At 37.8% G+C, this 14,591-nt stretch overlaps 1 protein-coding gene across 1 annotated transcript in view; it reads left to right on the top strand.

Annotated features, from left to right (window-relative positions):
- Nucleotides 1–14,591, top strand: part of DEUP1 (deuterosome assembly protein 1) — a 101,473-nt gene that overhangs the window by 17,932 nt on the left and 68,950 nt on the right. The window contains 2 exon segments of the mRNA XM_017863699.1: nt 10,529–10,700; nt 12,108–12,203. Of these exon segments, the coding sequence (XP_017719188.1) occupies nt 10,529–10,700; nt 12,108–12,203 (268 nt within the window).

Below are 14,591 nucleotides of genomic sequence, written 5' to 3'. Positions count from 1 at the left end.
TNTTTTTTTTTTTTTTTCTAGTTCTTTGAGGAGTGTCATAGGTAGCTTAATAGAAATAACACTGAATTTATAAATTGTTGTGGGCAGTATGGCCATTTTAGTGATACTGTTTCTTCCTAACCATGAGCATGGAATGTTTTTCCATTTGTTTGTATCATCTCTGGTTTCTTTGAGCAGCGTTTTGTAATTCTCATTGTAGAGATCTTGCAGTTCCCTGGTGAGCTGTATTCCTAAGTATTTTATTCTTTTTGTGGCAGTTGTGAATGAGATTGCATTCCTGATTTGGCTCTCAGCTTAACTGTGTATAGGAATGGTGTATAGGAATGCTAGTGATTTTTGCACATTGATTTTGTGTCCTGAGACTTTGCTGAAGTTGTTTACCAGCTTAAGGAGTTTTCAGGCCAAGACTATGGGGTTTCTAGATATAGGATCATGTCATCTGCAAACAAGGATAGTTTGACTTCCTCTCTTCCTATTTGGATGCCCTTTATTTCTTTCCCTTGCTTGATTGGCCTGGCCAGGACTTCCAATACTATGTTGAATAGGAGTGGTGGAAGAGGGCATCCTTGTCTCGTGTCTGTTTTCAAGGGGAATGCTTCCAGCTTTTGCCCATTCAGTATGATGTTGGCTGTGGGTTTGTCATAGATGGCTCTTATTATTTTGATGTATGTTTCTTTGGAACTTAATTTATTGAGAGTTTTTAACATGATGCTGAATTTTATTGAAAGCCTTTTCTTCATCTACTGAGATAATCATGTGGTTTTTGTCTTTAGTTCTATTTATGTGATAAATCACATAATTATTGACTTGCATATGTTGAATCACCCTTGCATCCCAGAGACAAAGCCTACTTGAGTATGGTGGATAAGCTTTTTGATGTGCTGCTGGATTCCATTTACCAGTATTTTGTTGAGGATTTTTGCATCCATGTTCATCAAGGATATTAGCCTGAGGTTTTCTTCTTTTGTTCTTTTCTCTGCCAGGTTTTGGTCAGGATGATGCTGGCCTCATAGAAAGAGTTTGGGAACAGTCTGTCCTCCTCAGTTTTTTGGAATAGTTTCAGTAGCAATGGTACCAGCTCTTCTTTGTACATCTGGTAGAATTCAGCTGTGAATCTTTCTGGTCCTGGGCTGTTTTTGGTTGTTAGGCTATTTATTACTGATTCAATTTCAGAGCCCATTGTTGGTCTGTTCAGAGATCAGTTTTTTTGTTTGTTTGTTTTTTTGACGGAGTCTCACTCTGTCTCCCAGGCTGGAGTGCAGTGGCACAATCTCGGCTCACTGCAAGCTCTGCCTCCCGGGTTCATGCCATTCTCCTGCTTCAGCCTCCCGAGTAGCTGGGACTACAGGCGTATGCCACCATGCCTGGCTAATATTTTTGTATTTTTAGTAGAGACAGCGTTTCACCATGTTAGCCAGGATGGTCTCGATCTCCTGACCTCATGATCCGCCCACCTCAGCCTCCCAAAGCACTGGGATTACAGGCATGAGCCACCGCACCCAGTTCAGAGATTCAGTTTTTTCCTGGCTCAGTTTTAGGAGTGTGTGTGTGTCCAGAAATTTATCAATTTCTCCTAGATTTTCTAGTTTATGTGCATAGAGGTATGTATAATATTCTCTAATGATTATTTGTATTTCTGTGGAGTCAGTGGTAATTTCCCCTTTGTCATTTCTAATTGTGTTTATTTGGATCTTCTCTCTTTTCTTCTTTATTGGTCTAGCTAGCTATCTATTTTATTCATTTTTTTCAAAAAACCAACTCCTGGATTCATTGATCTTTTGAATTATTTTTTATGTCTCTGTCTCCTTCAATTCAGCTCTGATTTTGTTTATTTCTTGTCTTCTGCTAGCTTTGGTGTTGGTTTTCTCTTGATTATCTAGTTATTTTGTTAAGTTGTTAAATTGAGATCTGACTTTTTGATGTGGGCATTTAGTGCTGTAAAATTTTCCTCTTAACACTGCCTTAGCTGTGTCCCAGAGAATATGGCATGTTGTGTCTTTGTTCTCATTAGTTTCAAAGAACTTCTTGACTTCTGCCTTAATTTCATTATTTACCAAAAAGTTATTCAGAAGCAAGTTATTCAGTTTCTATGTAATTGTATGGTTTTGAGCAAATTTCTTAGTCTTGATTTCAAATTTGACTTTTTCCCCCACAACTTGTCTCTGCACCTCTGTTTTCCCATTGGTAATGGGTAGGCTAATCCTGAATCCCAGTTTGTCCAGAATAGTAACTGTTTATACCATGTGTGTGCTGGCATAATTATTATTAGTGCTCCTTTCACTTTCAAAATTGTCCTGGTTTGGCTAACAAGTCATATGATCATTATAGCAATGTACCTATTGAAGGTTGGTCTTTTTTTTCTTTTAAAAAAACTTTTATTAGTTAATGTTCAAGTATTTTTATCCAATTTTTATTTTAGGTTCATGTCTGCCCTTTTAAGAGCTAGCATATAAGGCTGGGCATGGTGGCTCATGCCTATAATCTCAATAATTTGGGAGACTGAGGTGGAAGGATCACTTGAGGCCAGGAATTCAAGACTAGCCTTGACAACATAGGAAGTCCCTGTCTCTATAAAAAATTTCAAATATTAGCTGAGCATGGTGGTGTACACCTATGGTCCTAGTGACTCAGGAGATTGAGGCAGGAGGATCACGTGAGACCAGAGGAGGGAGCTATGATTGTGCCAACTGCTCTCCAGCCTAGGTGACAGAGTGAGACCCTGTATCAAAAAAAAAAAAAAAAAAGAAAAGAAAAAAGAAAAAAAGTTGGGAGGAAGAACTAGCACATAAGCCCTATGTTGTTAAAGGGCTTTGGGGTATGAGCCCACCAGCCCAAAATTGCTCTGGGCCACCTTCATATATGTCCATATATCTTACCCTGGCTCTTTTTACTCTGAATGTGACTCTCTCTTCCATTCCCCTGCCCTCTTTAGTATACTTGCCACTATTTAGTTTTCTATTTTACCCCCTCTTCACCTCCAAGCTCGATATCTTGATACTTTGATTATAGGCTCTAGATGGGCATGTCACCCTGGAAGTCTGTATGCCCCCTCTCTTCTGGCTTAGTGAATTAAAGGATTAATGCAGAAAGATCTGGCCTGACTGCAGGACCTTCCTTTGTGAATTGCTCCCAAGATACACCTTATAGTAAGGAATAGAGTTTTGCATGTCTTAAGTAGTGTATTAGACACAATCCACCTAGTTTCCAAACCTGGAAGACTCAGAGGACTTTTCCTTTTTTAACCACTAACTCAACTTTTCTAAAATTGGATAATAATACCTATGTTATGGGGATATTGTGAGGATCCATGAAAGGAGGTTCAAGAAGATACTTAGCATAGTGTTAGTTAGCGTTTGACTAAAGGAAGTAATGGAAATATAGTAAAAAATGCCAATGCCCAGCTACATTAAGGAGGCTACATTGAGCCTTTTAAAAAATCTTATTTTAAAGTTCACTAGATTTACAAGTAATTATCTGAAAAGCTGAAGAACAGAAAATATACTAGAAGATTGAACAATTGAATTTCAAAAGGGAATATTAAGTTTGATAAAAAAGCTGAGTTTGATGTAAAATTGAGTTTGACTAAATCTTAGGTAAGACTCTGGAAGAGAGATAAGCAGTGGTTTGTGGGCCTTAAAAGAGGAAGTAATGGCCACCAGGACTCACCAGGGATACCCCAACTCCTTGCTTACTAGACCAGCCTCGCCTCACAAGGTTAGTCTGCTGGTGCAGCAGAGAAACAGCATAGACTTGTATTTGGGCTCTTGGCATGATATTTTTGTGGGAAAGAAAGAAAAAATTGTAAGGCTAGTTAAATGGATTACTGTCTGATCATAATTTTTAAAAATGAACAACAGATCACTGTCATTCTGAAGGGCTTGGTAGGGAGTGCTACAAGGGTCTGTCTTCCACTTTGTCCTTTATGGCATTTTACACAATGACTTGTGTATATATAAAAACTGCATGTATATATATAAATATGTACGTATATATTTTTTATATTCTGTATATTATATATGTATAATACACATTTTTATGTACCTGTTTCATTTATATACTAAATACATATATACCATATACGTGTGTGTGTATGTATATAGGATGAAACATATATATACACACACACAGCAGGTAATGCTTATCAAGTCTGCAGCTCACACAAAGCTGGGAGATATAGAGAATATATTCTCTGATAGAAACAGGATCCCAGATATAAGCTCAGATGTTACCTCATTTAGGAAGACCTCTGTGATAACCCACCCTCTGCAAGTCTGTATTCAGCACCCCTCCTTTTTGAGAGCCTGAATATATTCATCAGTCTTTTATTCTGCCTGCCTGCCTTGCAAGTCTCTCTATTCACAGGCAATTGCTCTTGTGTCTCTGTTTTCCCAGTACCTTACACAGTGCTTAATGAATGTTTGCTGAAAGAACTAGTGATGATGACCCACAATGAAAGACTGAAACTATCAAGCTGAAATTTAATAAGGATAAATACACAGCCCTATCATTGGACCCCTCCTCTCAAAAAACTAAACAAGCGCAAGATAGTGAATAGGTGGCTTACTCATAGCATGCATAAAAAAGAAATAAGATTTTTAGATAAGAATAAACCCACCTTGAAACAATGTGATATCACTGCTTTACCCTTTCCTCTCCCAAATTAACTAATGTGACCTCCATCTGGTTAAATAAAAGTATATGGCACGTAAAACAAAGGATCTGTGAGACCCCCCTGACCTGATTAGACCATGCCTGTCGTATTATCTTAAAGTTCCAAATGGTACGTTTCAAGGATGAAATTGACAAAAAAAAAATTGTTCAAAGAAGAGCTAGAATTATGAAGGGTCTGAAAATCTTACCATAGTCATTCTTTTTTTTTTCTTTTCATTCAGCAAATGTGTATTAAGCATCTAGTATTTTTCAGGCAGTATACTGGATACTGAGTACAGAGTGGTGAAGAAAAAAATCTCTAGGAGCAATAGAAGGAAATAAAAGTATTTGTGGAAATAAATAAAGATCACCCAAATGTAAACAACTGAAGGTATTTATTTATTCAGAGCTTGCTATACCAAGGGAATCACCCACTATCACTTGCATTTGGCAGAGATTCAAAGGGAGGCAGAGGAGTGGGAAAGCTTTAAGGTAAAAAAAAGGGAGAAGGGTTCAGGTGTGCCCTCATTGGAGGGAGCTGGCATGTAGAGTCTCGAGACAGAATAACTAAAAGTGAGGATTGTTTTGAGGAGTATATTTGACTTTCTCTGGTTTGTTCTGAGTTGGAAGTGGGGACAGAAATTAGGGAAGATGGCAGTCAGTGATCAAGCCCTGACCATTAGGGGACAATTGCTGCAGATTTTGTGGCTTGGCTTTCTGGACTGGTTGTGTTGTTGCAGAAATTACGGGTCAGAGTCTACTGTCATATGGTCTGATTATTGTCCATTCATATATTCAGTCTCTAATATTGAACACTGACAAAAGAAGACTAGAAGTGCAGTCAAAACTGTATTTGTCACACTGATGACTGTATTCAAGTACTTTAAAATCTACTGTGTTGAAAAGGCATTTGTCCTGAATGGTCTCAGTGGAATCACTGAGATCAAATTAGGACCAATGGATGGAAAACTTCTTCAATATAAAAAAGATCTGTCTAAAACACATTGTCTAGCTACAATCTCAGACAGTGGTTACCTCTTAAGGGAAGAATTCAGACCTAGGCTGGATAACTTCTTAGCAGTGATATTGAAAAACAGGTCACAAACTTTGGAATGCATCAGAATCACTTGATGCTTTTGTTACTGATGCAGAATCTTAGGGTCTGTCCTAGACCTGCTGATTCTGATCAGTAGTGTATGATAGATGATTCTGTTAAGAAATATTTGTAGAGGGGCCAGGTGCGGTGGCTCACACCTGTAACCCCAGAACTTTGGGAGGCCAAAGCGGGTGGATCACCTGAGGTCAGAAGTTTGAGACCAGCCTAGCCAACATGATGAAATCCTGTCTCTACTAAAAATACAAAAAAAAAAAAATCAGCCAGATGTGGTGGCACGTGCCTGTAGTCCCAGCTACTTGGAAGGCTGAGGCCAGAGAATCGTTTCAACCTGGGAGGCAGAGGTGCTAATAAGCCAAGATTGTGCCACTGCACTCGAGCCTGGGCAACAGAGCGAGACTCCATCTAAAAAAAATTATATATAAATCAATTTTAACATATAAAATACATATTTTGCATAATATAATCTTGTATATACTTAATATATCCATATCATACATGAGCTACATATATAAATATATATATATTTATAGAGGAATGCAAACACTGGATGGGTAGTTGGGGTAGTTGGACTAGTTGACTTGTAAGAGTTTTTCCATCCTGAGAGTCTAACATTCTAACTTTTGCATAGCATAACCATAACCAGGAAATAAACCATTCACTGAACAATATTGATTGAGTAGATTACATTATGTCCAGACTCTACTGTAGGCCTGTATTTTAACTTTCTTAGCATGGTACATTCTTACATGCCAAAAGTTAGCAATTAAAGGAACTCATTCATTCTTCAGAGATTTATTGAGCATCTACTGTGTGCTACAGTAATATACTAGGCTCTGGTGAGATGGTGATGAACCAGACTGATACAGTTCTTTTTTCCTAGAGCTTACATTGACATAGTCCTTTTTCTTCAGAGCGGAAAAAATAGACAAAATCTATTTACCGTACAGGGTGGTACATGTTGTCATGAAAAAGAAAAACGGTGTGAAACCACCAGGCCATAGTTCTATTCTTTTCCCCTATATGATAATTCCAATTAAAATTCAATCTTCAATTGAGTTATTTATAGAGGAATTAGTATACATCCTTTTGTCAGATTTATTTTAGGTTTTAAGTAAAAATTGAAAGCCTCTGGGCCTAACATTCCTCCAGGAATGCTAGGAGAAGACTTCAGAATGGCACTTTGTACTTAAAACCTCTCTGATGTCAAAACTGGTAAATATCATATTGAATAAACCAAAGGAGCATCTTCTGTTTGGGTTGATTCTGGATATATTTGAAAATGATTCTGGAAATTCTCAATTCTTTGGATTTTAATACCTGTTTCTAACCTTATTGTAATGGAGCAAATTTGTACTGTATTTTTCAAGCATGTTCTTATTCAAAACACTGTGTCTTTTGCTGTGTGGTATACAGGAAGACACATTAAATGGGAAGCAGCTGCCTAGGATCTAGTTCTGGCTCTTCCATTAATTAGCTGTGTGACCTTGGGCCTCTCTGAGCCTGAGTTTTATCAAAATGCTAAATGATCCTTAATTACCTCTAAAATTCTGATTTAGTGAAACTAAGTGGAGGAAATGCTGTCATGTTGCACCTGCCTGTCCCTCCTGTCTTCCTCCCAGCTACACAAATACATTGGAAGCCTCATTACCACCATTGAAATGGATGCTGAAATAACTTGCTTTTCTAATCTGGACATTTGTATATTCCTTAGGCTGAAGTGTAAGGCCTCAATACCTACCTGCTAATCCAGTCTGAGTGACTGGACTCACGCCAGCTCCCTGGAGAATGCTTCAGCTTCTTTGAAAAAGAACTCTGTAGTGAGAGCACTTACCAATCTGTCTTCTTAACAACAGTAGCTATAATCCTAGCTGTTATACTAAGCATTTTGTTTGATACTCAATAAACCCTCCCAGACCCCAGATATTACAATGTATATGAGTAATAGTAACCTCACACTCTAAAGACTTACAGTATCTCTCCAAACCTGCCTGCCTTAGTTTGTTTTCATGCTGCTGATAAAGATGTACCTGAGACTGAGAAGAAAAAGAGATTTAATTGAACTTACAGTTCTACATAGCTGGGGAGGCCTCAGATTCATGGCAAGAGGTGGAAGGCACTTCTTACATGGTGGAGGCAAGAGAAAATGAGGAAGAAGCAAAAGCAGAAACCCCCGATAAACCCTTCAGGTTTTGTGAGACTTATTCGCTGTCAGGAGAATGGCATGAGAAAGACTGCCCTCCATGATTCAATTACCTGCCCCTGGGTCTCTTCCACAACACATGGGAATTCTGGGCGATCAATTCAAGTTGAGAGCCAAACCATATCATTCCAACCCTGGCCCCTCCAAATCTCATATCCTCACATTTCAAAACCAATCAAGTTCCCAACAGTCCCCCAAAGATTTAACTCATTTCATCATTAACCCAAAAATCCACAGTCCAAAGTCTCATCTGAGACAAGGCAAGTCCCTTCTACCTATGAGCCTGTAAGATCAAACAAAGCTAGTTACTTCATACATATAATGGGGGTACAAGTAATTGGGTAAATGCAGCCATTCCAAATGGGAGAAACTGGCCAAAACAGGAGTTACAGACCCCATGCATGTTTGAAATCCAGCAGGGCAATCAAATCTTAAAGTTCCAAAATGATCTCCTTTGACTTCAGGTCTCACATCCAGGTCATGCTGATGCAAAAGGTGGGTTCCCATGGTCTTGGGGAGCTCTGCCCCCATGGCTTTACAGGGCACAGCCTCCCTCCAGGCTGCTTTCACAGACTGGCGTTGAGTGTCTGTGGCTTTTCCAGGTGCACAGTGCAAGTTGTTGTTGGATCTACCATTCTGGGGTCTGGAGGACAGTGGCACTCTTCTCACAGCTCCAATAGGCAGTGCCTCAGTAGGGACTCTGTGTGGGTGCTCCCACCCCACATTTCCCTTCTGCCCTGCCCTAGCAGAGGTTCTCCATGAGGGCCCCACCCCTGAAGCAAACTTCTGCCTGGGCATCCAGGCATTTCCGTATATCTTCTGAAATCTAGGCAGAGGTTCCCAAACCTCAATTCTTGACTTCTGTGCACCTGAAGGTTCAACACCATGTGAAAGCTGCCAATGCTTGGGGCTTCTACCCTCTGAAGCCACAGCCCAAGCTCTACATTGGCCCCTTTCAGCCATGGCTGGAGCAGTTGGGACACAGGACACCAAATCCCTAGGCTGCACACAGCACAGGGGCCCTGGGCCTGACCCATGAAACCACTTTTTCTTCCTGGGCCTCTGGGCCTGTGATGGGGGGGTGCTGCTGTGAAGGTTTCTGACAAGTCCTGGGGACATTTTCCCCATGGTTTGGGAGATTAACATCAGGCTCCTTGCTACTTATGCAAATTTCTGCAGCTGATTTGAATTTGTCCTCAAAAAATGGGTTTTTCTTTTCTACTGCATCATCAGGCAGCAAATTTTCTGAACTTTTATGCTCTGTTTCACTTTTAAAACTGAATGCCTTTAACAGCACTCAAGTCACCTCTTGAATGCTTTGCTGCTTAGAAATTTCTTCTGCCAGATACCCTAAATCATCTCTCTCAAGTTCAAAGTTCCACAAATCTCTAGGTCAGAGGCAAAATGCCTCCAGTATCTTTGATAAAACATAACAAGAGTCACCTTTACTCCAGTTCCCAAAAAGTTCCTTATCTCCATCTGGGACCACCTCAGCCTGGACCTTATTGTTCATATCACTATCAGCATTTTTGTCAAAGCCATTCAACAAGTCTCTAGGAGGTTCCAAAATTTCTCACATTTTTCTGTCTTCTTCTGAGCCCTCTGAACTGTTCCAACCTCTGCCTGTTACCCAGTTCCAAAGTTGCTTCCACATTTTCAGTTATCTTTTCAGCAACTGCCCACTCTACTGGTATCAATTTACTGTATTAGTCTGTTTTCACACTGCTAATAAAGACATACCCGAGATTGGGAAGAAAAAGAGGTTTAATTGGACTTTCAGTTCCATGTGGCTTGGGAGGCCTCAGAATCATGGTGGGAGCCCAAAAGCACTTCTTACATGATGGAGGCAAGAGAAAATAAGAAGCAAAAGCAGAAACCCCTGATAAATTCATCAGATCTCATGAGACTTAGTCATTATCACGAGAATAGCACAGGAAAGACCGGCCCCATGATCCAATTACCTTCCCCTGGGTTCCTCCCATAACACATGGGAATTCTGGGAGATACAATTCAAGTTGAGATTTTGGTGGGGACACAGCCAAACCATATCACTGCCTGATCAAATTCCTTAGAAACAAAAACCAGCCATATCATGCCAAATTCCTCTCCTTGAGGAGCCATACTATAGCCCAGTTGGTACCCTTGAATCTGGTCCTACCTAGCCCAGGCTTGCTCTTCTATCCTTAACAGACACGAATGATATCCCAGTCTGCCTCTGTCAAACCTTCTGAAGTTATGATAGACATAGGTACATGTATGCCTATATGGAAGAGCATTGATCCTGAAGCTAAGTCTTGTAATTTTTCCTAATTAGCATATTCCTTAGAATCAGCCTACTCTAAAAAATGTTATTTTAAAAAATTAAGTATATATACACTGTTAGCTCTGAAATTTGCTTTATTAATTTTAAAATTTAACCTTCAGCTTTTGAACTTATTCCCATTTAAATAATTGAACGATTTCAGGAAATAATGATCAAGCTATGCAGAGCAATGTAATAATTTTTCTTGCCCTCACATTTTACTACCTTAAAATGTATTTTACTTTCCTACAATTGCCAGAACTTCTCCTTGTGAGGCTGAGCTTCAGGAATTAATGGAACAAATTGACATCATGGTAAGCAACAAAAAAATGGACTGGGAAAGAAAGATGCGGGCTTTGGAGACACGATTAGATCTTCGGGATCAAGAATTGGCAAATGCACAAACTTGTTTGGATCAGAAAGGTCAAGAGGTACTGAATACATATGTTAACAAATTGCTAATTCATCAGATTGTTATACATAGTATTCTATCAGAATATATTTTTATTATACATACTTTTTATCAGGCATCAGCAACAGCCTTTATTGCTTGAAATTCTGTCAGCAAATTATAGGCTAAATGTATTATATCAAATAAGTGACAATCAGAACCTAAATCCATAGATATTTGCTGATAGAGACAGATATGTAGTGTCAATGCCATCTGTAAAAGTAAGCAAATATTTAACATATATGTAAAATATTGTTTGCAAGTAAAGACGTAAGTACGTTTGCTGCTGTAGAAACAAAGAAGTAGTCATCAAAACTGTGGACAAGGCAGAGTTCAGTAACATTTGCTTCTTTGAATATGCTGGAAAAAATAGAAGTAACATGTCAAAAATTGATTATAGGACAAAGGAGAAAAGAGTTTGGTAAAGGAGTGTGTGTGTATACCTGGGACATCCGCTTAAGAGGAGTTCCCTCAGTCCCTCTAGGCTGCTCACTGCCAAGCTGGTGGTCATAAAAGAATATATGAGTGCTCTCGGGCCTGTGAAGAAGTTCAGGAAAATCATACGTTTTATCTAATGTGGACTTTATGTCTATGAATTTTTCTTTTGGAAAAAGAAATGTTTAAGAGAAATGTTTGCTAGTTATATACTATAACAAAACATCATTAGTTAACTTGTTCATCAGCCATTTTTCTACCTTTATTGACTTCTCAGTGGAACCTAGTTTTTGGCGTAGTTAACTATATTATTGTTTGGCATAGGTAACTTAGTTATTGGCATCTAGTTTTCCTTCACAGTAGAGGTAGGTCATCAGACATGGCATATGCATTCTTCTTCTTCTGGCTTTTATATGTATACTGACACAGATATGTAAGCAAGTGCCTCATCTGCCTTTTAAACAGACAAATTATATAAGCCAAATCCTTAGGAACTGCTCTTAGACAATTTTCTTTTCTTTTAATGTATTACTTGTTACAAAAATGTAACAATTATTTCATAATACCACTAAAACAGAGATCCTCTTGAAGGTAATGGAGAAAACACAAAAGCTGAATTATATTGGTAGAGGTTTTGCCTGAGTAATGATGACATAGCCTCCCAAAAGGACAATGCAAAGTAAATTCTAACCCTGAATTTTAAATGTGATGATGATAAGGATCTTTTGTTAAACATCCGTACTGTCCTAATGTGTACCTTGTGGAATAGTGCTAGCAGTGTTTGGTTTTTGTGAATTTAATTATTGATAGCTATTTTAAGAAGTGCAGTACAAATATTTACTCTTGGTTTGGTACAGCCATTTTATTTGAATTGTTCTTTTCTTTTGCACATTTTCTGATTTTGTCAGGCAAAATTTAGAAAAAGCAAAATTAAATTTTATTCTTCACGCAGGTAGGGTTGCTTCGACAGAAATTGGACAGTCTGGAAAAATGTAATTTAGCAATGACTCAGAATTATGAAGGACAACTACAAAGCCTAAAGGCTCAAGTAAGAAAATATTATAATTTAATATCACACATTTTGATATGTTTTTGACCTATAGAGTTGTGTTAATTTTATTTAAACTAATTGTTTTTAGTATAAATAAATGTTCTTGTGTTTTAATTATAAGCTTGGTCGTGTCTTTCCCTGTTTTATATGCATTGATTTTGTCTCTTACTAGATTGTTGGCTTGCTATACCTTCTGTACCTCTGTTAGCACAGTACTAGACAAATGGCTTTCTGTTTCTCAAGAGACTTGTTGATGAATTAAATGACAATTAGCTCACAAAAAAATAATTTTGTGAGCAACAACAACAAAAAAATTATCTTTTGTGGTTATTCCTATCTAATAAAGATGTTCTCAATTCTGTGATAATTTAAAATATGGAAGTTTGCGATTATGAAATAGATAATTGAAAGAATAAAACTGGTCTTTATTGCCTTATTACTGGTAGCACTGTTTCTTACATGATAGTGCTTCTTCATATGTATTGAGGATACAGATTTCTTTTTCACTTATCCCTGTATCTTCACACAAAGAAGGCAACCAAAATGCTATATCTTTGCTTAACTTAGTGAATGAATCAATGGGAAATATGGTTTGATTATGAAATTTTACTTTACAACCAACTTTTTTTGGAGTACAAATATTTCACATATGATAATTTAGTTAAAGGAGCCTAAAGTAGTTAATGATCCTTTTAAAATACCTTTTAGGGAGGTAACTAAGCCATTAAGAATGGAATATGAAACATTTGATGCCACTTAACAGATGCTTTTACAAGACTACTTCTTAGTCTACCTAAACATTTTGCCTACAGTTCAAGTAACTGCCACTATATGGTAGCTTGAGTTATGAAATTATATATGGCTTTTACTAGCTTAGACTCTGAGCATTTAGCATGTAAGTCAACTCAACCTTTCTTTTTCTATGAAGATAAGGCTCTAAAACAACAACATAAACATTAAATCATTATATACTGGTCAATATAAATAAAGAGATCACAATCTGTAGTAGGTTTGAAATCTAGAAATACAGAAATCTAGAAATAAGTTAGGTGCCATCTCTAAGTTGTATTTAACCAGTTCAGTCACTGCTTTCCAAATCTTTCATTTCTGTTTGGGTATGTTTTCCTCTTGTTAAAAAGTTCTTGGCTTTGTTTACAGGCACCAAGCAGTCATTTAATATATGAATCCTTGCCATTTGATGCTTTGCAGTTCTATTTTATTATTTGGCTGATGGCTGGTTTTCAGTGCTAACCAAAAAATATCTTTATGGTAACTTCATAAAAATTTGTTCTATGGAAAACACTGTGAGTTTAGGAAATGCTGTTTAAGCTAATGCTGGCCAAGTTAAGACTCCTCCCCTCCTGGAGATTAAGGGTACACATTAGCATATTACAGGCCATAAGAAGTCCTGCCTTAAACAAACTGATTTAGCCTTTCCATTCCATCATGTTCCAAAGATATTGGACAATGGAGCTCTCCTTTATTTATTTATTTAAGCTAAAACCTAATACTACTGTAAACAGGGGTTTCATGGAATACACTGGGAGTGCTACATTATTGTTGAGAGCCACCTGTTTTCACTGCAGTTTTCTGCTTCTCTTTTTCTCTAGTTAAAAGAAAAGGAGGAAGAAAGGGAAGGAGAGCAAAGGAGAAGGAAGAGGAAAGTAGGGAAAAGAGAGAAAAGAAAAGTACTATGTACTTGATTTGCTTTGCATAAAGCTAGTAATATGCTGTTTTTCTAAGCAGAAAATGGTATCTTGTGGCTAATACGCTTTTGTTGCTGCCAGCTCACTCTGCAGGTTCCTCCTTTGAAATTTCTGGTTTATTTACAATTTCATTTTCCTGAAACATCTTAAGGATACACTTTACCACACTGTGCCTTGAATAACTCAACTCTGTCAAAGCTTCCTTTTAGAAATTGCTTTCCTTTTAAAAAGGAGTTATTTTTTTCCTTCTAACCATTATAAAACTATAATTTTAAATACATATATTTGAGGCTTTTGCTTCTGGAATAGATATACTCTTCCCTATCCTCCTACTAAATTAGACATCATTTATATAATAAGATTCTGAGAAGTGGAGAGAAGAGACAGATTGGCTAAGGACCTTAGGACTCAAAGAATGTCACAATAGTGAGTTCCCTAGGATTTGTTTTTGCCTCATATATCTCAGACTGAGTAACACAGAAGCAGGCAACCCAGTTATGCCAATGGGTGCAAACAAACAAAAAGAGCCCCAAGGAAAGTCTGCTGTCTCCATCCAAAATTCCAGAAGAGAGACAGCCTAGCAAGATAATACACTTTTAGATAACAACCTCTCTACTCCAGCCTCATAAAACGAAAGAAGGAAAGAAAGAAAGAAAGAAAGAAAGAAAGAAAGAAAGAA

Source organism: Rhinopithecus bieti, unplaced genomic scaffold, assembly GCF_001698545.2.
Source record: "Rhinopithecus bieti isolate Rb0 unplaced genomic scaffold, ASM169854v2 scaffold_71999, whole genome shotgun sequence".
Lineage (NCBI taxonomy): Eukaryota > Metazoa > Chordata > Mammalia > Primates > Cercopithecidae > Rhinopithecus > Rhinopithecus bieti.
The sequence above is the reverse complement of the archived record's forward strand: the minus strand, read 5'-3'. Positions and strand labels throughout refer to the sequence as shown.